This window comes from Callorhinus ursinus, unplaced genomic scaffold (assembly GCF_003265705.2).
Source record: "Callorhinus ursinus isolate GAN/ISIS: 27379988/994484 unplaced genomic scaffold, GSC_fseal_2.0 scaffold10, whole genome shotgun sequence".
Taxonomy (NCBI): Eukaryota; Metazoa; Chordata; class Mammalia; order Carnivora; family Otariidae; genus Callorhinus; species Callorhinus ursinus.
Genome location: NW_027397072.1, coordinates 21,243,048 through 21,270,734, shown reverse-complemented (window position 1 = coordinate 21,270,734; position 27,687 = coordinate 21,243,048). Strand labels below are relative to the sequence as shown.

At 52.0% G+C, this 27,687-nt stretch overlaps 1 protein-coding gene across 3 annotated transcripts in view; it reads left to right on the top strand.

Moving 5' to 3' along the window:
• The first annotated feature begins 1,161 nt into the window (after positions 1–1,161).
• Positions 1,162–27,687, top strand: part of KIF3C (kinesin family member 3C) — a 35,154-nt gene continuing 8,628 nt past the window's right edge. The window contains exons 1-5 of one of the 3 annotated variants that reach the window (XM_073897108.1): positions 1,162–3,512; positions 23,897–23,998; positions 24,701–24,823; positions 25,975–26,093; positions 26,578–26,694. In XM_073897108.1, coding sequence (XP_073753209.1) covers positions 1,947–3,512; positions 23,897–23,998; positions 24,701–24,823; positions 25,975–26,093; positions 26,578–26,694 — 2,027 coding nt within the window. In that variant the 5' untranslated portion in view covers positions 1,162–1,946. The remainder of the gene's footprint in view (positions 3,513–23,896; positions 23,999–24,700; positions 24,824–25,974; positions 26,094–26,577; positions 26,695–27,687) is intronic. The other 2 variants (XM_025867872.2, XM_025867871.2) reach the window with 2 other exon arrangements.

The window sequence follows — 27,687 nt, the reverse complement described above, 5'->3', positions numbered from 1 at the left end:
TATTTATTTTTATTTATTTATTTATTTAACTTAGGGAGGGGAGGAGCAGAGGGAGAGGGACAAGCAGACTCCCCGCTGAACCCCAAGCAGATGGGGGCTCATCCCAGGACCTTGAGATCATGACCTGAGCCAAAATCAAGAGTTGGAGGCTTAACTGGCTGAGCCACCCAGGCACCCTCTAATTGTTTTAAACAGATGAGGAAATTGAGCCTAGAGCAAGGTTAAGAGATTGCCCAAAGTCACACCGCAGGATGGAGATGAGAAGTGCAAGCTGAACCCAAGCTTTGTTTTATGCAAATTCTGTGTCTCTTTCTGCTATGGAAAAGAAATTGATCAGGGAAGGCGCCCCAGAGGAGGAAGTGCCTGAACTGCGCCATTGGCAGGCCACCAAATGTAGAAGGGTGACAGCTCCCTCTGGGCAAAGGCACAAGGATGCAACACGGCACAGCCAGTTAAGAAAACAAAACACGGTTCTTAGAATGTGAGCTCCTTGCGGACAAGAGGTCCAGCTCCTAGAATGGGGCCTGGGGCTCAGCAGGCGCCGGGTAACTGTTTGAAGGAATGAATGTCTGGAACGTAGGTTCTCTGTGGAAGAGTACCTGGAACGGAGGCTGGGAAATTAGGCCGGGGTCAGAAGATGGAGGGGCTTGTATACAATATGGAAGCCTAGAGGAAGAGGAGGGAGGGGGACCCGGGTGCATGTGCAGAGAAGACGTGAGGCGAGAATCAGCTGGAAGGTGGTACCAGGAGTCAAGAGCAAGGCCAGAAGTAAACAGGCTAGGGAAAGGGAAGGGCAGAGTCAAGAAACATTCAGGAGTCAAGGTGCCTAGCAACACTCTAAAGGGAAGGGGTGACATGAACACGTCCGCAGGCTGAAAGGCAGGAGCAGTGGAGAGATGGAGGACGGTACCTTCGGAGGGAACAAGTTGGGTGGTGGATAGCCCCGTCCCAGGTAGGCTGCAACCTCAGCAGTCCCTCGTAGGCTGCGTGCCAGAGAGGGAGGGGCCTCCCGGACTGGAGAAGGCATCAGCAACCTGCCAGAACCGGGTTAACAAAGGCAGGACTACAATTCCCAGCATGCTCGGGCCCAGTGGGGTGACGGCGGGCGGTGGCTGCGCCGCACCCGCCTGGTGGGCGCGGGACCTGGGTCGGCACCCGAGCCTGTCATTCCGGAGGGGCCTGCGGGGGTGCGAGCGGGCGATGTACCCCTGTCCCCCGCGCAGCCGCCGCGCCGGGCTCGCGCCTCCCGCGCCGCGGCCCCGCCCCTTGCCCCACCCCAGCCGGGCGGTTTAGCTGGGGCCGCAGCGCGGCGGCAACATCACTCTCGCCGCCGCTGCTCCGCCCCATCCCCTTCTGTTTTTCTCTCTCATTCTCCGGTGGCAGCGGCGGGGAAGGTGGAGGCAGGGGCAGCAGCAGCCGCGCTGGCTGCAATGAATGATCCCCCAGCGCGGGGGAAGGACTCCAGGTGAGCCTCTGCCCTCGGGAGGGCCGGGACCCCCGGCTGCCCAGGACCGGCAGCCCCTGCCATGGAGCCCTAGAAGAGGAGGAGGAGAAGACAGCTTCGCCGCCCACCCCCATCCCATTTTCCTCTTCCTTTATCTCATTGTTGCCGTTGCTGTTTACGGCAGCGCTCCCTCTGCCCCAGCATGGGGCGGGCTCCGGGCACTGCCATTCGGCCGGCGCGGCTCCCGCGGCTGCCGGGGGGTTCTGCCTAATTCTCCCCTGCCCGGCCGGTGCAGCGAGGACCGGAGAGCGGTGGAGGGAGGCCCGGACTGCAGCAGCGGCGGCGGGGCCACCTCCCAGCATCCCCACCCTAGGAGGCTGCATGCGGATTGAAGAGCGGCGCCTGGGGGCTGGGCTGGCCCCGCTGATCCGGACCTAGGGAGGACAGCAGGACCGCCCAGGCTGCGGAGGGGTCCTGGGGGCAGGAAGGACAGAGCAGCAAGATGGCCAGTAAAACCAAGGCCAGCGAGGCCCTGAAGGTGGTGGCCCGGTGCCGCCCCCTCAGCCGGAAGGAGGAGGCTGCTGGTCACGAGCAGATCCTGACCATGGACGTGAAACTGGGCCAGGTGACCCTGCGGAACCCTCGCGCTGCCCCAGGGGAGCTGCCCAAGTCCTTCACCTTTGATGCTGTGTATGATGCCAGCTCCAAGCAGGCGGACTTATATGATGAAACCGTGAGGCCCCTGGTAGACTCGGTGCTTCAGGGTTTCAATGGCACGGTGTTTGCCTATGGCCAGACGGGCACCGGCAAGACCTACACCATGCAGGGGACCTGGGTGGAGCCCGAGCTGCGCGGGGTCATCCCCAATGCCTTTGAGCATATCTTCACCCACATCTCTCGCTCCCAGAACCAGCAGTACCTGGTCCGGGCCTCCTACCTGGAGATCTACCAGGAGGAGATCCGGGACCTGCTCTCCAAGGAGCCTGGCAAGAGGCTAGAACTGAAGGAGAACCCAGAGACCGGTGTCTACATCAAGGACCTCTCCTCCTTCGTCACCAAGAATGTCAAGGAGATCGAGCACGTGATGAACCTGGGGAACCAGACCCGGGCGGTGGGCAGCACACACATGAATGAGGTCAGCTCCCGCTCCCATGCCATCTTCGTCATCACCGTGGAGTGCAGCGAGCGCGGCTCAGATGGCCAGGACCACATCCGTGTGGGCAAGCTCAACCTGGTGGACCTGGCTGGCAGTGAGAGGCAGAACAAGGCCGGCCCCAACTCCACCGGAGGGGCGGTCACACAGTCCACGGGTAGTGGCGGCGGTGGCGGCGGCGTCGGCGGTGGTGGTGGTGGTGGTGGTGGTGGTGGTGGTGGAGAGAGGCCTAAGGAAGCCTCCAAAATCAACCTCTCACTGTCTGCCCTGGGCAACGTGATCGCTGCTCTGGCAGGCAACAGGAGCACCCACATCCCCTACCGGGACTCCAAGCTGACCCGGCTGCTCCAAGACTCTCTGGGGGGGAACGCCAAGACCATCATGGTGGCCACTCTGGGCCCGGCTTCTCACAGCTACGACGAGAGCCTCTCCACCCTGCGCTTTGCCAACAGGGCCAAGAACATCAAGAACAAGCCCCGGGTGAACGAGGACCCCAAGGACACGCTGCTGCGGGAGTTCCAGGAGGAGATCGCCCGCCTGAAGGCCCAGCTGGAGAAGAAGGGGATGCTGGGAAAGCGGCTCCGGAGGAAGAGCAGCCGCAGGAAGAAGGCCGTGTCAGCCCCCGCCGGGTACCCTGAGGGGCCGGTGATCGAGGCCTGGGTGGCTGAAGAGGAAGATGACAACAACAACAACCACCGCCCGCCCCAGCCCATCCTGGAGTCAGCCTTGGATAAGAACATGGAGAATTACCTGCAGGAGCAAAAAGAGCTCCTGGAGGAGGAGAAGGCAGCCATCCAGGATGACCGCAGCCTGGTGAGCGAGGAGAAGCAGAAGCTGCTGGAGGAAAAGGAGAAGATGCTAGAAGACCTAAGGCGGGAGCAGCAGGCCACAGAGCTGCTCGCAGCCAAGTACAAGGTAAGGGCCCCAGACCGCAGTACTCCAGAGGTGGCCAGGGGGATCTGGACTGGCAGGCTTTTCTTTGAGGGTCTATGATCTGACCTGAAGCAAGGTGTCCTCCCTCAGCACAACACACTTGCCCTCCTGCCAAATACTCCCCTGGAGCAGCCGGGCAAATAAATCCCTGTGATTCTGGGCTGCCGGGCGGAGCCTCCCAGGAGCATTTAGGAGGACAGACAAACCACACACACACACACACACACACACACACACACACACACACACGAAGCAAAGCAGGCAGGTGGTCTTTCAAGCCAATGAGCTTGGGCTGACCTGACCCACAGCCTGTCTGTCTCTGCTGGTGGCCCTCTGGATCAGGTCCACAGGATGACCAGGCAGGTCCTCTGCCTCATTTGGGTGTGGGTTCTCTTGCATGGCCACCTCCCCTGGGACCTCCTCCCCCTGTAGCACCTTCACACCTCACACCATTTTAATAATATCTGACATTTGGATAGCACTTCCGAATCTACTAAATGCCCCACAGACAGGATCTCATTTGATCCTTAGCCATCCAGGATACTGGTTCTTAAATCCCCATTTTATAGGGGAGGAACTGAGGCTCAGGGGTGGCATGACCAAGCTTCCATCCTACCAGGCAACAGAGCTGAGCCGAAGCACATGGACCTTGTGCTCTTTTGGTGCTTGGATGACAAGGAGGGACTAGGCATGGATCCCGCTCCCCCCGAAAGCAGTCCTTGGGACCCATGCAGGGCCCAGTGCTTGGGAGCATTAGGAAGGAGATTCAGAGATCACAGAGAGGGGAGGCGAGAGCACTGGGCTCTACCCTGGAGAACCAGAGTCTAGGCCTAGGTATTCTATCGCTCATCGAGTGACCTTGTGTAAGCTGCTTCCTCCTTCCCTGAAGCCTCAGTTTCCCTTTTTGTAAAATTGAGGTGGCCTGGGTGATCTCTGAAGCTCTTCCAACCTGAGAAGCAAACTGGCCCCCACACCCAGGCCTCATCCCAGCAAGATCTAATTTCCCACTGCCCTGAGAGCTATCCGGCCATCCTGAGCCGTTCCCTTCCTGATGGGGGCCCCCTAGGCCCAAGGTGGGGCTAAGCTACAGAGGCCGCTGCCAGGCACAGCCACAGACCTGTTAAATTTCATTGCTGCAGATACCACAACTCAGTGTTCCAGGCATTTCCAGGTCCCTGGATTCCTCAATGCTGAGGGTTGGAGGAAGGACACAGGGAACCAGGAGCCGATCACTTGCTGGAGAGAACAAAACATTGCTATCTTTTTATGCCCTCTCAAGAGTGTGGGCTGGGGAGCAGGGAACCCAGCCTGGGGAGGGAGAGCGGCAGCTGCTGGGAAGCCGGGCAGATGAGCTGTAATGCCATTGTCTGTGTTATGGGAATGTGCTGCTGCATCGGGGGCTCTGGCCTTGCATCTTTAATATTTAATTCACCTCCATGAGCTCAGCAAGGGTTCTGCTAGGGGGCTTCCTCAAAGAATGGCTCAGGGGCCTGGCACCTTTGGGGCCATCCGGGGAGAAGCAAGATATTAGCTGAATAGTTAGACTCAGCCCTCTCTCGGAGGAAAGGAATCCAGGCAATCTTGTGCTTTCCACTGGGAAATCTTACATGGGCAGTCTGTCATTGGCTTCATTACCAAGGGTACCTCTTTCCTCCTTCCTTCCCTTCTCCACCCTCATTCCCCTTAAAGCTGGGAGGTAGTGGAGGCCCAGACAGTACAGAAGCACACTTCAGCCCTGAGGAAATGGGTAGAGGGGTTGGTGTGAAGGATCCAGTGGATCCTTCCCATTGGGAACAATGGGATCTCCCATTGTGGGCAGCTGACTGGCTCCCTCAGTAAGATTCTTGGATCTAAGGCAATGGGGGACACAGATAATAGGACCGTCAAGAATTCAGGGCAGCTAGCACCAGAATTCTTGCACTGGAGGCATGGTCCACAGAACCCTTCTTCTTAGAGCTGGCAGGGGCCTTGGGAAACTGAGGCCTGGACTTGCCCAGGGCCACACAGGTGAGTTAAGGAGGTCCCAGACTCTTCATGCTTGATCCAGCCTCTTTCCATTACACCAGAGTCCTGATGTTACCTGTGCTACTTGATAATAAGACTAATTCATTTTTATATAACTTTGACATCTTCATCTCAAGCAACCCCAAGAGATGGGTATTCCTGTTCCCATTTGACAGTTAGGAACACCAAGACTGGGGAGCTGGAGTGGCTATCTCCATGCCCCCGGGCTGAGAAGTGGTGGTGGAGCCGGGACTGGGACCCGGGGCTCCTCATGCTCCCAGACCCTTCCCAAGTCCTCAGCATCTCTCCATGTCTGCTCACTGTGTGACTCAGGGCAAAGGCCTTTGCCTCTCTAGGCCTCAGGTTTCTATCCTCCTAATGAGGAGAAGTCTGACATATCTCCCTGGGGACTGGGTGAAATGGTCATTATGTGCCAGGCTCTCAGACATTAGTGAAGGGGGCGGGGTGGCTGGGAAATTCCAGGAGGGGAATGAGTCTGTATCCTGTGACTTCTTGTCACACCCAGCCCAGGACAAACAGCAACAAGCAGCTTGGAGTGGAGCCCAGACAGAGGACCCCAACCCAACCTCTTTGTACCCCCAAGGCACTGCCTCGTTCGGTGTTGGATCTTTCTAGGATGGAGGAAACAATTTGAGGGCTCCTGAGGGATCACAGTGTAAAGAGGGGAGGAGCACATTAGAGATAATCCCAGGCCTGCCTATTTCACAGGTTTGTGCCCAAGATGAAATGAGATCATTAGTGGGAGGGCATTTGAAGTAAGTTGAAAGTACCAAATAAATGGAGGGGCATTAGCAGCGACAGGGTGGCCTCTGTCAATCAAGCAGGGGTCCAGTGATCTGGGGGACTGACATCTTAGTTGTTAGCTTGACTCTCCCCCTCCCCCCCCCCGGCCAATCCCAGCTTCTCTCCATAACCCTACAGCTCCGGAAGCCGAACCAGGCAAGAAAGATCTAGGAGAACTCGGAAGACAGGAGCTTGGGTCCCTCCTGGAAATTAACTGAGTTTTTGCTGCCCACCTGCAACGCACTTCTCCGGTTCCCACTTCTGAGCTCCCCGGATCGCCTCCCCCCCATTCCCTTCTTCCGGTTCACGCCACCCTCTGGGGGCAACTAAGCCATAGCTGATACGACCTACTGCCCTCATTCACTCTCTGACTCATCTTACAGTCTAGCTCGCCTGCTTCCCCTGCTTGCCACCTCCAGGCTCCCCGTTTCCTTTGTTCTCCCCTCACTGTGTACAAACACCATGCCTGTCTCCTTGGAGTCTCCTTTCATCTCTCCTTCCATATTCACTGTGGGCCCCAGGGGATGTGAGGGTGTGCAAATGTGTGATTGTGATCAGTGCCCGGTTTCTCACTAATCATTAGCAACCCTTCCTTCCGTAGTATCCCCAGGGGGCTTGATAGCATGCGAGGCCGATGAGGAAGGGGGTGCAGGGAAAGTCAACTGCACAACGGAGGCTGTAGCTCAAATGTTTGTGCACAGTGCACGGACCACAGTGAGGACTGGTGAAGGCGTGTGGGTGGGTCGGGAGAAGGCCCACTTTACTCACATTTCGTTGTGCGAGACGTTTTTTTAAATGACTGCTTTAATTTTGAACCCAGTTTTTTGAGGGATTGGACCAGGTGATTTCTACAACTTTGATCGTAGATACTTAGAAGCAAAGAAGAGTGTCTAGGGGAGGTCAGGGCTGCAGATGGCACCAAATGCAGGCTCCAACTAAAGAGAGGAGTGCAAGAGGCCCCGCCTGTTGATCCCCTCATAAGTAGGTCTGGAGGGAGAAGAGCAGGCGGGTCTTGGCTGGAGCCCAGCTCTGTCTCTGGTGGGTGTAGAAAAGAGACCCTGCAGAAGTAGCCCCCACAGCCAAAGGGATGAGGTAATCGCAGAGAATACAAACTGCATTGAATGTTTACTGCCCACTGTGTGGCTCCCTCTTCTTCCCCCTACCTCTCAGCATTGGCATTAACCATAAAAAGGTATGCAAGGAGGGAGTGTCAAGCCCCAGAAACAGCAGTAATCACAATAATAATGCTGTTTCCTTAACACTTGCTATGTGCCAAAGCCTATACTACATATTATGTACACATGATCGAATTTAATCCACACAAACACCTTCCAAGAACGGTGTTGTTAATCTTCCCATTTTATAGCTGAGAAAACCAAGGCCCACAGAGGCTAAGTAACTTGCCCAAGGCCTCATAGTTTGTATGTGGCAAATCTAGTTGAGCCCAGGTTGGTTTAACACAAAATGTGATTTTCTTTTATGCTTCAAGACTTGGAATATCAATTTGGGAACTGGTTGCTAGGAAGGTGGTGAAACTGGCAGAAGCTCGTGCCGTGGAATGTGAGGTGACAAAATCCAGTGGGCAGCTGGAAAAGGATCGGTGGAGTTTAAGAGCAAGCACAAGACTAGCGATGGAGATTGGAGGCCCGTCTGTAGAAGAGAGCTCAAATGAGACCCATGCCCTCTGTTCTTGACACTCTCCAGCTAGGAAATGAGTCCCAGATCAGAGTCTCCCATTCTGGTATCTCTGCTGACCTTATTTTGTAGAGTGCTGTCTTCAGATCATGTGTATCAGACACAGACAGGCTTGGGTTTCATGACTTATTAGCTCTAAGACCTCAGTTACCTCATCTATAAAATGAAATAATAACAGTACCGACGTCGGTGTTATTGAGAGGATTAAATGAGATAATGTCAAAGCACTTTGCACACTTCCTAGCAGGTAAGCACAGCTGTTTATTACTGCCTAATGGACAGTTTCACTTGGCTTCACCTTGATAAGTCAAACACACCACATTTTAGACTGGCATTCAAGACCTACCAGAGACAGGCTGCCATATATCTCCTCCATCTTCCCCATCCAAGCAAGCTACTCTAATAGGAGAACCTCACAGCCAGCTGATCTACCCCTATCTTTTGAACCTAATATGCACCTCACTGCCTTTCTGCTGATGGCACTGTTTTTATATCCTAGGTTGTCCTGGTAGCCAGGGGGTGGGAATTATGGGAGCAGACTAGGCTCAATATAAAGAATTTCTTGACACCTAGAAATGGGCTGCTTCTAGAGGTAGCAGACTCCAAACCCTGGAAGTGCTCAAGGAGAAATGGAGTGTCAGAGTCGCTCTAAAGGGATTCATGTATCAGCAAAGCCATTGAACTAGATCGTCTTTAAAGTCCCCTCCTCCTAAAAATCCTTAATTGTTAAAAATACTATTTTTTTATTTTTAGTTTTTTTTTAAAGATTTTATTTATTTGACAGAGAGAGAGACAGAGCGAGAGAAGGAACACAAGCAGGGGGAGTGGGAGAGGGAGAAGCAGGCTTTCCTGCTGAGCAGGGAGCCCGATGCGGGGCTGGATCCCAGGGCCCTGGGATCATGACCTGAGCCAAACGCCTAATGACTGAGCCACCCAGGCGCCCTATTTTTAATTTTTTTAAAAGATTTTATTTATGTATTTATTTATTTGTCAGAGAGAAAGTGCACAAGCAGGGGGAGTGGGAGAGGGAGAAGCAGGCTTCCCCGCCCAGCAGGGAGCCGGATGCGCAACTCGATCCCAGGACCCTGGGATCGTGACCTGAGCTGAAGGCAGATGCTTAACTGACTGAGCCACCCAGGTGCCCCCAAAATACTATTTTTTTAAAAGATTTTATTTATTATTTATTCCTGAGAGACAGAGAGAGAGAGAGAGAGAGAGAGAGAGAAGCAGAGGGAGAAGCAGGCTCCCTGCCAAGCCGGGAGCCCGATGCGGGGCTCGATCCCAGGACTCTGGGATCGTGACCTGAGCTGAAGGCAGACGCTTAACTGACTGAGCCACCCAGGTGCCCCCAAAATACTATTTTTTATGATTTTTTATTTTATTTTATTTTTTGAAAAGATTTTATCTATTTATTTGACAGAGAATGAGAGAGAGAGAGAGCACGAGACGGGGGAGGGTCAGAGGGAGAAGCAGACCCCCTGCTGAGCAGGGAGCCCGCTGCGGGACTCGATCCCGGGACTCCAGGATCATGACCCAAGTGGAAGGCAGTCGTTTAACCAACTGAACAACCAGGTGCCCCCGAAATACTATTTTTTAGAGCAAAATATAAAATGCTCACTTCATCTTTTTGAAAATTAAGATCAGAGGGTTTAGATTTTCATGTATGCATTCAATCAATAATAAATAATTTTCCAGCTCTTTCTCATGGCCAATGACATGAAAGACAATGAGACGAAGAAGAGAGAAGAGAATGGGGAGAAAAACAGGGAAGAAACAGAAGGGGACGGGGGCGGGGGGGGGGGGGAAGGGGAAAGTGGAGTCCTACGGGCAGGGAGAAGGAGGGAGAGAGTGGGTAAGGGGGTGAACAGCAGGGATTCTGGGGAGAAGCCCCAATAGGAGAGAAAGTGCTGTAGAGGACAGTTAAATACTCATCACTGGCAGTGTGATCATTTAACAGAACTATCACGAGTTGCGGGCATTTTGTGATATAAAGATTTGACTGGCAGGAAGCATTTAATACATTTCCATCAGAGGTTTTGGGCTTCAAGTTACGTGGAGGCTCCGCAGGCCTTTTGGTCCAGGGTTGGGTTTCTCCCGATGTGCGTTGGCTGGAGGAGTGTATTATACATTGCCCTTAGTCATTGCCAGCCCCCAGATAGCACAAGACTGGATGAAGTGGCTGTAATAATGTTCTCTTTGTGCTCTGAGGACTAGAGGAAGGGCCTGGAATTCAGCTGGAGAAGGGCACCCTTCTCTGGCCATGCCCTGCTAGCGCGTTGCACCTGGCCAGTCTTGCACACTTCTGGAGGCTAATGGGCCCGAGAGCTGCTGAGCCAGGTGGCCTGAGAAGATAAAATGGTCCCTCTTCCCACAAATGCAGCCCTTCAGCCCTGCACTCTGTGCAAGGCACACCCCTGTGCTCAGAGTTCATAGGGCATCTGCTCTTGTGGTTTGGTGGATCTAGAATTTTTTATCCTGAGAAATTCTTGGGCATTAACTCCTGGTCAGACTAAAGAGTTACTTTTTAGTTGTCTCCCTTTCCTGCCAGATGTACTCAGCCCTGGAGGACCAGGCCTTGGGCTGGTCTGTTTCTATAGCACTAGGTAATGGACCTGCAGGTTTTCTCCTTTCTCGAGGTGAGCCTGCAGAATATTAATGGCAACAATGGTAATGATGATGACAGCTACCATTTCTTTATTTTTTATTTTATTTTAAAGATATTTGTTTATTTATTTGTTTGTTTAAGAGAGTGTGAGAGTGAGAGAGCACAAGCAGAGGGGAGTGGCAGAGGGAGAGGGAGAAGCAGGCTCCCCGAGCAGCGAGCCCGACATGGGGCTCGATCCCAGGACCCTGCGATCATGACCTGAGCCGAGCCGAAGGCAGACGCTTAACCAACCGAGCCACCCAGGCGCCCCGACAGCTACCATTTCTTTAATGCATGTCTAACACCAAGCATGCCGCTGTTTTCTTTATGTGCATTGTTTTCCTTGAATCCTCACAATAGCACCATGAAGTAGTACTATTTTAATCTGCATGTGACAAAGGAGGATACTGAGCCGCCTTAAGGAAGGAACAACCCAAGGTCACATGCCTAGGAAGTGTTAGGGCCAGAATAGCAGCCTCTGTGTGCCTGATCCCAGAACCATGATCTTTACCTCGACACTGTAATACCAGCTTCGGAAATGAAAGATTCATACCAGACCCCTGGCTAATAGGCCCCAGTGGGAGCTCTTGTCTGCTGAAATACTTAACTCAACCCATCTCTGTCCTTCCATATGATGCAAACCCCCAGCCTCTGACTCACCTGGCTCCATCCATTCATATAATCAGCAAATCTTTTTAAGTACCCATGACCAAGAACATAAATCAGTAATCATAGTTAACGAACTCTTCAAATTATTTAAATTTCTGGAAGGAATCATGAGAATTGACTAATAGTGGTTGTTTCTAGGAATTTTAATGGGGGAGGGGGCTTTTATTTTTCACTTTATCCTTTTTTTTACTTTTATCTTTTCATTTTTACGTAAGCATGTATTACTTTGTTAAATAAAAACTAATCTAAAAAATTTAAGGGAGAAAAAATATAAAAGAAATGTGTTAACACCTGGTTGGAAGGTTGGCTTAAAAATCATGAATAACTGGAGCGCCAGGATGGTTTATTTGGTTAAGAGCCCTACTCTTTGATTTCAGCTCAGGTTATGATCTCGGGGTTATGGGACTGAGCCCTGCGTCGGGCTCAGCATGGAGTTTGCTTCTCCCTCTCCCTCTGCTCCTCCTCCCCTCGCAGATAAATAAAATCTTTTTTAAAAAATGAATAATTGGGGCATCTGCGTGACTCAGTTGGTTGAGTATCTGCCTTCGGCTTGGGTCATGGTCTCAGGGTCCTGGGATCAAACCCCTCACTGGGTTCTCTGCTCAGAGCCCTGCGCTGGGTTCTCCGTTCAGTGGGGAGTTTGCTTTTCCCTCTCCCTCCCCCTCTCCCTCTCTGTTCTCTCTCTCTCTCTCTCTCTCTCTCAAATAAATAAATAGAATCTTGGGGCGCCTGGGTGGTTCAGATGGTTAAGCGTCTGCCTTCGGCTCAGCTAACGTTCCCAGGGTCCTGGATCGAGCCCTGCATCAGGTTCCCTGCGCGGCGGGAAGCCTGCTTCTCCCTCACCCTCTCTCCCTGCTTGTGTTCCCTCTCTTGCTGTGTCTCTCTCTGTCAAATAAATAAAACCTTTTAAAAAATAAATAAATAAATAAAATCTTAAAAAATAATACATTAAAATTAAAAAATTATAAAAAAAATGAATAATTGAGGGAGATCCAGGGTTGATAATAATTCTCAGTGATACCCAGTTATTGGCAATCCTGTGACCTTGGACAAATCCCTTTCCCTCCAGAGACTGTAAGAAATCATCAGTAGGTGATTCCTTGCTTTCTGCACGATTTGCTGATTCACCTCCGAAGCAGCAGGTCAGGAGCCCAGGGTCAGAGGTCAGCCTGAATGTCGGGCAGTGGGAACTGGAGCGGGATGACCAAGCATTGCCCGGAGCTGCAGGCCATACGACCCCGGATGACCCACCTAAGCCCTTGGGCCCTGTGCCTAGGCTGTCAAAGGCTGAGTCTGCACTTGATGCCTCCTTAGTTCTTAGCCAGTTCTGACACTGTAGCACTCTACTGTCTGGCCAGAGGGGAATAGGAGAGAAGGAAGGGAATAGGAATGGGGTCTGAGGTGCTCGTGGTTTTCTCACCGAGGTAGGGGGGCCGATTGTTTTCTTCCTGCTTTTCTCCGAGGGGCATCGAAGCGCTACCGGGCATCCATACGCTGTCCAGGACAAGGCTGCAAGTGGAGTCCAGCTCACCTCACTCCCCAGCCTACACGTTTCCTGATCCCAAATTGTTTCCTTCTTGATGAGAGAATTCCTAGCATTGGAGAGACCCATCATTTCTGTTGTGTTTCGAGCCAACCAAGGAGACTCAAGGCAGGAAATAGACTGGGCCTCCCGATTTCTGTCCTGCAGGACAGAGAATCACTGAAAATAGTGCTCTCCTTCCCTTTACCATTGTCTCTTTTGTTTCTTTTTCCCTTACTACTGGCTCCTTGAGATCTATAACCAGGGAGCCCCAAAAGGAGAAATAGGTCTGTGACAGTTGGAGTGGCTGTAATAAGAGAGAGAAGCAAAGATCGGCCCGCGAATTGGGTTTTTTGGCTCTTTGTGATGAGTTTTGAGTACCTGTCAATCAGATACTGATTGACGAGTAACCACTGACATGTGATTGTACTTTATCACTTACCAAGTACTTTCACGTCTGTTATCCAACTCACCCTTCTTACCCAAAGCCTGCAAGGTTAGTGGATCTTCTCTTCCGTTTTACAGATAAGAAAACTGAATTCCAGGGGCTGATGCCCTAGAGTTCATAGCACATAGGGTGTACTAGCGTTCAGGCTCTCTGACATTGCCCAGTGCTCTAGATGTCGCCCCTCTATGGAACAGGGTACATGGCCCTTTCCCATGAGCATCCCAGGACTTAGCCTCTCTCCGGGATGCTAGCGATCCTGACAACCTCCCCCAAGCACGTGATTAACGCTCTAACCCACTCATCTCAGAGGTCCCCATAAGATGCCTCAGGTTCAGAAGCATCTTCAGCAGAGATCTGCCTGCTTTCGCGCGCAGAGAAAGAAATGGTGCCCCGAGCTTTCCTGATGGTTCCTGAATTGGCAAAGGTGCAAATACCAAATGCTGCTGCTGTTCTCCAAGGCACCTTCCTGCCTGAACCCAGGAGAAAGCTGTAGCCCAGGGAAAGGGACCCCAGTGGAATTAAGAGGCTGGTGTTCAAATATCACCTCTCCCGTTTGCTGGCTCCATAACCTGGAGTGAGTCATTTCACCTGTCTGAATCTCGGTTTTCTTTTACATCAGATGGGGATCATACTTGTTATCTCGCGTGGTTCTTAGGGGGATTAAATAGGATGATTAGTTTAAAAGGGACCTAGCCCAGCCACAGGCAACATGACAAGTTGCATCTGACACTCCTGTCTCCTGCCGTGTGTGAGCAATTAGCTGGCAGTGGCCGAGCAGAGCCTGTCTGGCTTCTCTGTGAAATCAGACCTGATGGTATCTTCTCAGACAAGTGGCTGGCTGGGCCTGGCTGTCTCCACTCTGGCTTTTCAGATCAGCACTTAATGAGTCCTGGGGCCTCCTTCCTTCTCCTGGTCTTGCACCCCAGTTGCTCCTGGAACAGGAAGGGGTGGAGCCTCTGGATATCCCAAGCTGGGTCTGTAGACTGACATGGTCCCTGTAATGAGCTTGGCTGTTAATTGTCACAGCAGCTGACCCACCTCTAATACCTGGAATCAAGACCCTGATCAAATTGGGCAATTATTCGGAAAGAACATAGTCAATGTAGGAGCAGATACACGTAAAAATTCCTTAATTATGAGACTCCAGGCTTAGACTACTCCATCTCTGGGCCAGTTTCCTACTCTTGTAAAGCAAAGGGGATTGGGATCGAGGATTCGCTGAGGTCGCCTTAGTTATGCTGTGATTTGTGGTGGTCTCCCAAGAGTCAGACCACGGCCCCGGAGCTCTCCGCCCTGCCTCTTCCACCCCCACAGCTGCTGCTGGCCTTTTAGCTACACTGGACTGATTTAGAACCAGTAGGACCAAGCCCAGTCCTGTCTGCAGGCCCCACCCACCTATCTTTTGCCTTGAGGGATCACAAAGGCATCATTAACTCCGGGGGCTAAGAACTCCAGGGAACTTTTCCTGGGGACTAGGACCCCTATATTCCCAGCCCCTCTGCTTAGTATCCCCCAGCCTGAAGGGGGACCTAGAGATTTGAGATCCCTGTCCCTCCCTGCCCTCCACAGATGATAGTAAGAACAGAGATCTGAGGCAAAGGAGGAGTGGCCACGGGTATCCTCAGAAAAATGGGGAAAAATTAAAAGCAACAGCAAAAAAAAAAAATAAACCAAACCCTGTTTCTAAGCAAAGAACTGAAGTCGTGCATGATGTATTTTAGAGCATGGGGGTGAAGCAGACAGCATGGGTTGAGACTGGGGAGAAAGTGGGGGCTGAGACCTTGCACCTGGATTGGGGCCCACCCACAGATTTCGTGCCAGGACCAGCCCCCTCTTCTAGCACAAGACAGGCTCTGTCAGGCAGGCTTGGCTGATAGTGTGGGCTAGGCAAGTGGGCAAGCCTTGGCGAGTCACCAGAAAGGCAAATTCAGTTGTCATTCAGACCACGTCTGTGCTGGGTCTCGGCGGGACTAGTAGAGAAGCATAGGGGCAGTGGACAGATGGAATGGGGTGATACTGGACAGTCAGACATCATCCAGAATTCTCTTCATGGAGCCCAGGACCCAGCCAGAAGGAGAGATCCTGAAGCAGAGTTCCAGGTCCAAGGAGGGGATCTAACCTGAACGTCAATGAGCCAGAGCCAACAGAGAGAAACTTGTCCTGGGGATCACGTCATGGGGGTGGGGAGAGGCTTAGAACTTGGGGGCCCTGGTAGTCTTGGCTGATACATCAGATTCCAGGCCTGATTGGCAGCTCAAATCCTGCCTGACTGTGTCCAAATGGGTTTCTTGAATCCAGAATTTTGAATGAGAAGAACATGGGACCAGGTGTGGGTAGCTGGAGAAGGTGGAGGCTGAACAAAGAATTGTTTGAATCAGAGGTCTGTCTCCTTACTTAAAAATCACCAAGAGGGGCGCCTGGGTGGCTCCGTCAGTTGAGTGTCAAATCCGTAAAAAAAAAAAAAAAAAAAAATCACCAAGAAAAAAATAATTTAAAAAACGCATAAAGGGGTATGTTGTGAGAGATCAGACCTCCACAAGTCTACTTCAAAGGTATAGAGAATATAAAATCAATGGGGAGGCTCAATTTTTTATCTATTATTATAGCAAATTTTTTAAATAATGATAATCATGCCTATGACACTATAATAAAAGCTGTTCCATTATTTATTCCTGGCAGTAATTTAAGTGGTATAATCTTTTTTTTTAAGATTTTATTTATTTATTTGAAAGAGCGTGAGCGAGAGAGCATAAGCAGGGGGAGCAGCAGAGGGAGAGGGAGAAGCAGACTGCCCACTGAGCAGGGAGCCCAATGCAGGGCTCAATCCCAGGACCCTGAGATCATGACCTGAGCCGAAGGCAGCCAAAGGGATGCGCCTAAGTGGTATAATCTGTTAGAGAGGTAACTTGGCAATATGTTCTAAGACAGACAAAATGTTTATAATCCTTCATCAGATCCTGAAATTTCCTTCTAAGAAAGTCATCTAGGGGAGCCTGGGTGGTTCAGTCAGTTAAGCATCTGCCTTTCGCCCAGGTTGTGATCCCAGGGTCCTGGTATCAAGCTCTACATCGGGCCCTCTGCTCAGCGGGGAGCCTACTTCTCCCTCTCCCTCTGCTTCTCCCCCTGCTTGTGTGCTCTCTTTCTCTCTCTGTCAAATAAATAAAATCTTTAAAAAAAAAGTCATCTAAAAAATTATATGTATAAGGGTTTTTTTTTATAAGGGTGTTTATTGTAAACATTGTACACAACCAAAATATCTTCTCATAGGGGTTAATCAAATATTTAAATTATCCACTGTAAATACTATGCAACCACTAGGTTTATAGTCATAAACCTTAAGGAAGTAACAGGAAATTCTGGAGAGATTTGATAAAATGGAAATAGCAGGACATGAGCTTATATTTATACCATATGTATTGGTATGAAAAAATAATGTGTGCATTTGGAAAACTCTGGAAAAACAAGGAAAATAAAAGACCTGATTAGGTGAGGAATATGTGAAGTTTTTTTCTAATTTTGTTTTATTTCTGTAGTTATTTTGATATTCATATTTTTTTTTCTAAAAAGAAAGACAATAAAAGGTTAAAAATATGTCCCCAGGGGCACCTGGGTGGCTGAGTCGGTTAAGCGTCTGCTCTCTGCCTTGGGCTCAAGTCATGATCCCAGGGTCCTGGGATTGAGTCCCGAATCGGGCTCCCTGCTCTGTGCGGAGTCTGCTTCTCCCCCTGCCTGCCGTTTGCCCTGCTTTTGCTCTCTCTCTCTGTCAAGTAAATAGGTAAAATCTTTTTTTTTAAATGACACCATTTTATTTTTTTAACATTTTATTTATTTATTTGACAGAGAGAGGGAGAGCACAAGCAGGGGGAGTGAGAGAGGGAGAAGCAGGCTTCCCGCTGAGCAGGGAGCCCGATGTGGGGCTTGATCCCAGGGTCCTGGGATCATGACCTGAGCTGAAGGCAGGCGCTTAACTGACCGAGCCACCCAGGCACCCCTAAATAGGTAAAATCTTAAAAAAAAAAAAAAGTCCCTAGTGGGGCTCCTGGCTGGCTCAGTCGATAAAGCATGTAATTCTTGATCTCCGGGTTGTGAGTTCGAGCCCCACTTTGGCGTAGAACTCATTTAAAAAAAAAAATGTCTCTAGAATCCCTTAATAAACTCTTAGATATTTAATACAGTCCTCCTGAGATAACAAATTCCATAAATTTATTACCTTCTATAAACAGTAGAACGTCCCGTTATTTGTCCTAGAAGTCCAAAGTATAAGCTCTTCCTCTGTGTACCAGGATTGATTGGAAAAGTCTGGATCATTCCTTTTCACACCTATTTTATTTTTTTAATTAAGTGAGCTCTACACCCAACCTGGGGCTCGAACTCACAACCCTGAGATCAAGAGTCACGTGCCCTTGGGAGCCTGGGTGGCTCAGTTGGTTGAGCAACTGCATCGGTCCCGCGCTGGGCTCCCTGCTCAGCGGGGAGTCTGCTCCTCCCTCTGACTCCCCCCTCTCGTGCTCTCTCTCTCTATCTCATTCTCTCAAATGAATTAAAAAAAAAAATCTTTAAAAAAAAAGTCACATGCCCTGCCGAGTGAGTCAGCCAGGTGCCCCCACACCTATTTTGATCATATACTTTCCAGGTCTATCCTCTTAACCTTTCTTTGTCTTTGCACACTAAAGAGTCCTAATTTTTAATAGCCCTTGAATGGTTTTAGCTGTCCTTCTCTGAATTTCTCGCTCCTGCCTGTCCCCAGAGACGCAGTGAGGGACTACACACAGCACTCCAGATTCAGCTGCATCACCAATTTATTTTAGGGTAGAATGATTTTTGTTTTGCTTCCAAAAAGCCTTCATGATGGTGGCTGGCCAGATGCTAGCGGCCTTTTTAGCTCTGGCGGCATATTAAGCCAATGTCTTCTGGGAACAGTAGCGAATTACTCCCCACCCCATGCTTTTCTTTTTCTTTTTTCTTTCTTAAATGTTAAATTAAATTAAATTTATTTTATTTTATTTTTTAGCTTATAACTGACAGTGCTCACAGCTATCATTTAACGAGTAGAGCTAGGATTACTTTTTCCCAGAGCATAAAACTGTAACTGAAGCTCATCTGACATTTTTTGTCGGCTCACACGGCCTAGAAATGCTCTCGAACATCATCACTTAGGAGGATCTGGGGGCATCTGTGGAGCTGGGTAGTCTGGCCATTGCTCTTTCTTGCATGATTTCTAATGGAGATCAGTCCTGTCTTTTCATATTTGCACATTTTTCCATCCAGAGACATGCCTGTTTGATTGTTTCCTCTCCCCAATCCACCCCCCAAACCCCCACCTGCATTATGAGCTAGTACTTCCCTGTCTCTGTCTCCTCACCCCACCCCCATCTAACTTTGACAAACCTCTGATGTAAAACCATGCCAGGAGCATTTTAACCCCTAAAGGGCTGCTCATTGCTTCCCCAAGTACGGGAATAACCTAACCGTGGAGATTAATTAGTCAGACGTGATTTCCTCCTGCTGGAAACGTGTTGCTTTTCTTTTAGCAGGTTCTGTTTCCTAAAACATTGAACAGAAAGAATGTATGGAGTAGAAAGAGCACGGGCTCTGGAGCCAGGCCGACCTGGACCTGGATTCTCCATTTAAATTGAGTGGCCATGGTGTGACCTTGGATGGATTACTTACCCTGTCTGAGCTTATATGAGGAAACTGATGGTGTTAGTATATGCCCCTTAAAGCATGTCCCACAGGCGACCTGGGGATCTCGTTACAAAGCAGATTCTGATTCACTAGGTCTGCGGAAGGCCTGAGATCCTACATTTCTTTCTTTTTTTTTTTTAAGATTTTATTTATTTGAGAGAGAGAGAGAGAGAGCACAAATAGTGGGGGTGGGGGGAAGGGCAGAGGGAGAAGCAGACTCCCTCCTGAGCAGGGAGCTGGACGTGGGACTTGATCCCTGAGATCATGACCTGAACCAAAGGCAGACATTTAACCGACTGAGCCACCCGGTGCCCGTGAGATCCTGCATTTCTAACAAGTCCCCAGGTAATACTGATTCTGGGGGACCTCAAAAAGCAGTGATTCTTTTTTTTTTTAAAGATTTTTTTTTTAAACAGATTTTATTTATTTATTTGAGAAAGAGAGAATGAGAGAGAGAGGGAGAGAGAGAGCATGAGAGGGAAGAGGGTCAGAGGGAGAAGCAGACTCCCCGCTGAGCAGGGAGCCCGATGCGGGACTCGATCCCAGGACTCCAGGATCATGACCTGAGCCGAAGGCAGTCGCTCAACCAACTGAGCCACCCAGGCGCCCCAGCAGTGATTCTTTTTTGTTGTTAAGATTTTATTCATTTGAGAAAGAGAGAGACAAAGAGAGCACAAGCAGGGAGAGAGGCAGAAGCAGACTCCCCTCCCTGCCCCCGATGAGGTGGGAGCCTGACCCAGGGCTCCATCCCAGGACCCAGGGATCACGACCTGAGCCAAAAGCAGTGATTCTTTAATGTGAACCTTTAAAAACCGCTGATGCCTGGACCTCATCACGGACTCCTTGGCCCGTTTGCAGTTTGATCAGCCGTGGGGTGTAGTCTGGGCACTGGGCCTGGTAAAAGCTCCCCGGGTGATTCTAATATGCATCCGAGTCTGAGACCCACTTCTTTTTTGTTGTTGTTTTTTAAGATTTTGACAGAGAGAGACACAGTGAGAGAGGGAACACAGCAGAGGGAGTGGTAGAGGGAGAAGCAGACTTCCCGCCGAGCAGGGAGTCCAGGGCTCGATCCCAGAACCCTGGGATCACGACCCGAGCCGAAGACAGATGCTTAACAACTGAGCCACCCAGGTGCCCCTGAGACCCACTTCTTAAAGGGTATAATTAGAAGTAAATGTGAAACAGCCGACATGCAAAAAAAAAAACAATGGTTTTCTTCCTCCTGGTTCCTCGCCCTATTCTCTCTCCACCCTAGTCCCCAGCCCTTCAGTCAGTCAGAAAAGACCAGGGGCACCTGGGTGGCTCAGTCATTAAGTGTCTGCCTTCGGCTCAGGTCATGATCCCAGGGTCCTGGGATTGAGCCCCGCGTCGGGCTCCCTGCTCAGCGGGAAGCCTGCACCTCCCTCTCCCACTCCCCCTGCTTGTGTTCCCTCTCTCGCTGTCTCTCTGTCAAATAAATAAATAAAATCTTTAAAAAAAAGAAAAGACCAGGGCATCAGCAGCTGCCCCGTGCCTTCCTTACTAGACTCCACCCCAGAGCACCTGGCATGGGAGTTCCTGCAGCCACTCATGAGGGGAGGGGCCCAAGATAATAACTCGATGTGGCTGGGCAGTGGGAATTTTATTTATTTATTTTTTTAAGATTTATTTATTTATTTTGAGAGAGTGAGAATGAGAGAGAGAGAGAGCACATGAGAGGGGGGAGGGTTAGAGGGAGAAGCAGGCTCCTCGCTGAGCAGGGAGCCAAAGCTCCCGAGTGATTCTAATACAGCAACCAAGCTTGAGAAGTAGTGCCTTTGCGAGATGGCGAAGAGTGAAGAACGCTAGAATGCCGTAAATTACCAAGGGCGGTGCAAAGACTCAGGGCTGGAGTGTCCCAGAATAGGAAGCCAGGCCAGACACCAGGTCCCCAAGATCTCATGACCCCAGTAGTTAGAGGGATCGGTTATCCGTGGCCCCAGCAGGTGGGGGTCTCCTGCCTTGTCTCCTTCCTCCCTTTTCACACCCATCCCCTCCCTCTGTCAGGCTTCCCAGATGCTCAGACCCTGCTGCTCTGACCTTTCGCCCTGCAACAGTGAGTGTGGGTTGGTCCGTTGAAGGAGGAGAAGCTGGGATAAAGTGTCAGTTCTGTTCTGGATAAGAGAGCCCAGGAAAGGGGCGCCTGGGTGGCTCAGTGGGTTAAGCGGCTGCCTTCGGCTCAGGTCATGATCCTGGAGTCCCAGGATCGAGTCCCACATCGGGCTCCCTGCTCAGCAGGGAGTCGGCTTCTCCCTCTGACCCTCTTCCCTCTTGTGCTCTCTATCTCTCATTCTCTCTCTCTCAAATAAATAAAATCTTTAAAAAGAGAGAGAGGGGAGGGGGGTAGGGGGATGGGTTAGCCTGGTGATGGGTATTGAGGAGGGCACGTTCTGCATGGAGCACTGGGTGTTATGAACAAACAATGAATCATGGAACACTGCACCAAAAACCAGTGATGCAATATATGGTGATTAACATAACAATAAAAAAATTAAAAAAAAATAAAAAGAGAGAGAGAGAGAGACCCCAGGAAAAGGACTTGGAACCCCCCACCGCGATGACCCCAGGGGTTCCTTTCAGGTCCTCAAACATTTACTGAGCACTTACTATGTGCCAAGCACTGTGCTAAGCCCTGGGACCCTAAGACCTGAGTAAGACATGATACCTGCCCTGAAGGAGTTCACCGGGGAGACAGGATATAAGCAATAATGTTCCACGAGGGGAAAAGAATAGGAACATGTCCTGGTTGTTGAGGAGGCCCAAAGGGGGAAATGTGCAGATGTGAGGGACTCGGAGAACACATCCCAAGTCTCTCCAGCTGGGTCTTGCAGGGTAAGTAGTGGTTTTCCAGGCGGACATGGAGTGGGAAGAGAAGCCCAGTGTTGTGAAAAGGCCCAGCACATTCCAGGAGCTGGAATTCTTTAGGCGAAGCTGGAGCGCAGAGCGCATGGGGAGTCAGCAGTAAGAGGAGCCTGGGAGGCCGGGCCAGCCCACGGGGCAGAGCGCCGCTGCAGACTTTGGGTTTCAACCTGCAAGGAATGGAGGGCTATTGAGTACTTTGCAGCAGAGGAGAGGCACGCTCTGACTTGTGTTTCTGGTGAATGCCCCTGGGTGTCATGTGGAGATGCATGGAAGGGGGAGCTGAAGGCAGGAACAGTGCAGGTGACTCACGAGGACGGCAGTGAAGTCGGCAGGTGTATTCGCGGCTGGGACTGGTGGGAGCCCTAGCAAGAAGGAAGACGGGATGGGATTTGATGACCGGCCCAGCGTAGTCCCGAGGCAAGAGACGCACGCAGGGCAGGGCCTGGGCCAAAGGAGGTAAGGTGCATAGGGCACAAAATTTAAAGAATTGTTCACTCAAAGGATCGTGCAGGTGCTGGTCTTAAGGGAGAAGGAAGCATCTGGGATGAGTTCAGGCCTGTGCTGTGGGGGTTGGGCCCGATGCTGAGACACTGCCCCAGAGCAAGGCCTGCAGGTGGCAGTGGTGTGGCGGGGAGGACAGGAGGCTCTCAAGGGCCCCGGGCTCTGCAGTGGCTCCTCCCTTGGCCTCTGAGGCTGCGTGGGACCACTCTGGCTGGCCTGCTTTCGTGCAGGGGCCCATGGCATCCTTACACAGCCCAATATCTGACACCCCCAAAAGCAGCCCTCCACCCCCATCCCGCTCTGTCCCCAGTGACGGGGCTTCCACAGGTGGCGGGGGGCCCCCCCGCCCCACATTGTGACAGCACCTCCTGCTTTGAAAGCCCTCAAGCAGGTCACCCGGTTCCCCTGGGAAAAGTTCCAATGGGGAGGCAGCCAGTATCTTCTGGTGGCTCAAGGTGATTTCAACCTTCCGGGAAGCGGGCAATGAAATCAGAGGACAGCTAGAGTGCCCTGGGGCAGCACCCTCTGATGAGCAGGAGTGAAAATGCATTTTACGGAGTCACAGTTTACCCAGTTTATACAAATCCATTATCCGTGAAGCCCCAGATTCAACAGGCACCTGTGGCGCGTCTGTGCCAAACTCCGGGCTGGGGGCCTTTCACACGGCGCAGGGGCTCCCGGAGTGGGATCGGGGGTGGTGGGTTCAAATCCTACTTCTTCGTTAACGAGCAGCATGACCTTGGGCCACTCTCAATTTCTTCATTTAAGTGGGGAGAGTAATAGTAGCCTTCTCTTCGGGTGAGGATGGAGATAGTGTTTGTTAAGGGCTTAATTCAGCCCCTCGAAAACAGTACTCAGCAATAGTTGTCAGCCATCCTGGAACAGAGGCCGTTCCAATATTACAGATGTGACAGCCGAAGGGGATACCTTGGTCTAGGCCTTGCATTTAGTGGGCCAAACCCCGGTCTCTCTGGCCGTCTCCAAAGCTCATGCAGCTTCTGGGGCCTTACACTGCCCCTTAGTGCTGCAGAGTCTCGTCCCCTTGGCTTTTCTTCTGCTTTGCATGTCAGCTGAAGATTACACCTGTGTTGAGAGCCCTCTTCTTGAGCCAGGAGCCAGTTAGCTCAAGAGCTGGGCTGCCCAGTGACCGTATCTCTGCTCCCCACTCTTGAGCACTGGCTGGGAGCTAAGTGCCAGGATTCAAAAGCCTCCTGCGCACCCCTCCCAGGCATGGTGAACCAACCTTCCATCTGTATCCAAAGCAAACAGATCAGGTGCCTCTGTTGCCTGAGGGATGCCCTCCCTTATGGTCTTATCGACAATGGGGGCAGTGGGCTAGAGCCCAGGAGGCTGGAGGGGAAACTTCGTTCTCAGTGGGGCCACGAGGCCGCCTCTGGGACACATCATTTGTCCACTCCTGGAAGGACCGCAGAGCAGGGAAGCCAAACCTCTCAAGCTGGTGATGCTCTGGCCATCTTTGAAAAGCCCATCTCTTAACCCCTCTGTGTCCGCAGGCCATGGAGAGCAAGCTGCTCATCGGAGGCAGGAACATCATGGATCACACCAATGAGCAGCAGAAGATGCTGGAACTGAAGAGGCAGGAGATTGCAGAGCAGGTAGGGCTGGGGGGCTTCAGGTCTCACGGGAGCACATGGCCTTGAGGTCTCATCTGGAGGACAGAGGGCCGTGAGCCATCATGGACTCAACATCCCTGGAATATAGTGCTAAGAACCTAAGACATGCCACCCTGGATCCCTTGGAGGGATCCAGGAGCCTACCTCTGTCAAGGGCACTGCCAGCAAAGGGGTGAGAGGAAGTGGTGGTTCTCCATGATGTCAGCCGATACAGGGCGCCTCGTGTTAATTCCTGGGCCTTCCATAAGGGTGTAAGTTCTTTGCCAACTGTATGATGTCCTATATCTTCAAGAACCACAATTAGTTGGTCCTACCAGTCGTCTGTGATACCACGTGGGGAGAGGGTGAGGCAGCTGGGAAGCCAGTATGATGCCAATCTATGTCGGCTCGACCCTGCTAGAATGCGCCAGCTATTTGGGCTGGGGTCTCCATCCCCCGGCGGGCGGGGGGGGCAGTGTTGGCAAAGACATGGCCATATGAGCTAAGAAGAAGGTTCAGAGAGGCTCTGCTGATGACAGGCAGGAGCGGGGGCCGTGGGCCATGGGCCGCTCTCTTCTTCCTGGCCTCTGTGGCCACTGTGGAGCCAGATTCCCTGATAGGCAGCGTGAGCTTGTCCCCTGAGCTCCCTTGGCCCTCCCTGGTACACGCCGCCCCACTGATCCCCTGTGCCCTGCCTTGGCCTAGAAACGCCGTGAGCGGGAAATGCAGCAGGAGATGATGCTCCGTGACGAGGAGACCATGGAGCTCCGGGGCACCTACACATCCCTGCAGCAGGAGGTGGAGGTCAAAACCAAGAAACTCAAGAAGGTGAGGGGCCGCAGGGGGCTGAGGGCCTGGCAGCCTCTGCCCAAGACACTTACCCACCCGAGGGGTCTGTGCTTTAGGGCCCCTTCCCCGCGTTGCTCGAACTGCTGACGCCTGATTGATTTCGCCGGGGCTGCCGGGGTGAGGAGTAGGGGAAGGTGGGGGGTCTGGTGCTGGAGGGGATGAGAGCCTCTTCTCCCGGGCCAGGCCGGGCCTGGTGGGCTGGGAAGGCCTTCACTTCAGTCTCCCGTTGCCATCTTCACGGCGCTGGGTAACGTCCCCTGCACAGTGTCATCAGTGGGTCACGGTTGGGTAGCCAGGCCCAGGACAGGAGTGTCAAGGAGGCCTGAGGAGACGCAAGCCTGGGGGAGCTCAGGAGGGGAGCTGCAGGCCCCCGTGGACATGGGAAGGGATGAGACTGTCTGATCTCCAGAACCCTGCAAAGTCCACAGCCAGGGAAGGGCACGTACAGGGACAGGAAGCAGCAAACTCCAGCCCAGATTCTGGGAAGCACCTGGAAAGCCCACGGGGTCGCCGACGTGACTGGCCCAGAGCAGGCCAGGCAGAGGCCCAGCCACAGCGGCAGTTTCCAGGGACATGCGTACCTCCTGGCGGGTGAGGAGCCGGACAGCAGGCTCTCTGCTGCGCTCCACACCCCCATACTTGAGAGCCCCTAGAGAGGCAGGAGTGGGGCGGGTCACCTTCCAAACTGGCTTAGGCCCCCCTTCCCCCCACCCCCCACCCCCCACCCCCCACCCCCGGAGCCCTGCACCGCAGTTCTGTCTTTGGGTCCTGATTGGACTCTTCTCTTAACAAGTTGTGTGACCTTGAGCAACTGTGTACCTGAGTCACCTCTTCTATAAAAAGAGGGTGTTGGGACTAAAAGGCCTCTCGGGTCCCTTTCAGTTTGAACATTCCACAAGGCTGACAACAGCGGAGGGGGAGCAGGTAACAGGCCCTAGGGTAGGAGGGAGAGGACAGCCCGTTGAAGAACCTGCCCTCATTTGTGGTGGGGCAGGAGGGAGATTCAGACCGGGGCCTCGCCTGGACTCGGCCTGTGGAGCCTGAGCCTGCAGCGTCAGGGCCCCGGGCCGGGTGACAGGGGCCTCGCCGCCACACTGCGTAGCCTCTGAGCGGCGCCTGTCCCCACGCAGCTCTACGCCAAGCTGCAGGCGGTGAAGGCAGAGATCCAGGACCAGCATGATGAGTACATCCGCGTGCGGCAGGACCTGGAGGAAGCGCAGAATGAGCAGACCCGGGAGCTCAAGCTCAAGTAGGCCCCCTCCTCATCCCAGTCCGGGTCCTCACAGCCATCCTTCACTGCTTGGCCTCTCCCTGAGGGGCTTATTTCCTTCCTCAAGGCCTCGTTCCAGGCGTCTAGTCCCCCAGGAGTCCACGTCCCTTAGGAATAGAATGTGTCTGAGGGTTGAGGACGAGGTCTAAGTTCCAGAGTTGCTTCTATCTCCTCTGTTTCCTTCTCCTTCCTCTGCTCTGCCGTAATGATGAGGCCCCCGAAGTGCATGCTGGGTGCTGGCCAAGAGTAACCCCTAAGGCCCTGAGCCCACAGCCTTTGCACTGGAAGCAGGGATTTCAAGTTCTGTGATTGCCGTAGGGATCCTCTCTTCGTCCAGCTTTCTGGTTTTTCCCTCTCCACTGTTCCCTCTGCCTCTTTGCTTCTTGCTGCAACCTTCACGTGTCCCGACCCCTGTGGTCTCTCACTCCCCAGTTCCCCATCTCTACCTCATTCCTGCTCCCAGGTACCTAATCATCGAGAACTTCATCCCCCCTGAGGAGAAGAACAAGATCATGAACCGGCTTTTCCTGGACTGTGAGGAGGAGCAGTGGAAGTTCCAGCCACTTGTGTCTGCCGGAGTGTGAGTCTCTCGCCGCCTGGTCTGGGCCCACCCCAGGTCGGGGGTGGCCAAGGGCCTGCAGGGAGACAGAGGTTTCTGTAGATTTGGAGACGGGTAGGAAAGATGCAGGTGGAGGATGGATTTCTCCAATGTAGGGGTCTTCACGAAGGGTGTTCTGCCCAAAACAAAATGTCTCAGGTGCCCCGCGAGGGACCTAAGGAGGGGAAGAGCATCTCAGCCTCTTGGCAATCCCAGTGAGTGATAACATTCGGTCAGTCTGGTGCATATTCATGCATATTCATTCGTCGGGTGCCCAAAACAGCAACAATAGTTAATATTTGCCTTGCTGTGTTGGGCACTATGTACAGGACTCTCCAGACAGAAGGGAAATCAGACATAGTCAGAGCTCCCATTCCAGTGAGGAATGCAGGGAAGTGATCAGATCAGGAAATGATAGAGGTGTGACCCAGTCTTTATAACCTCATGCAGCTCAGCTTGGTGATTCAGCATTTCCACCTGTTTCCATATAGCCTAGCTCTTAGGTATAGTTTGCATCCACCAGCTCGGTATGTAGCTCCCTCTGCTGGTGGCCATGAAGAATAAGGTGCTACTCAAACCCAACAGAGGGACTGCCTCACTCAGCTGGGCCACACTGTCCCTTAATTGAAAATCTGTATACAGAGCTGTTTAGGAGGCTGGGTACCAAAGCACTTCCCTGGAGGTTCTTTGCTCTCTCTATCTTAGGAATATTAATGACAAGATAGCACAGGATTCTCCCCAACACTGGGTGGGAAGCTAGCTATAAAGGTCTCTGGCTTCTCACATCAGATGCCTACTTAATCTGTCTACTGTCTAAAAGGCTGACCCTACCCAAACTGACACTATGCAGCTTTGTAAGGGGCAAGTTCAAGAGTAGAGGACTTTTCAATGGTGTCACTTTGGAATTTATGCAAAGCTTCCAGGTGATTCTGCAAGGAAACCAAGCTTGAAAGCCACTACTCTAGTGCCCTCTGC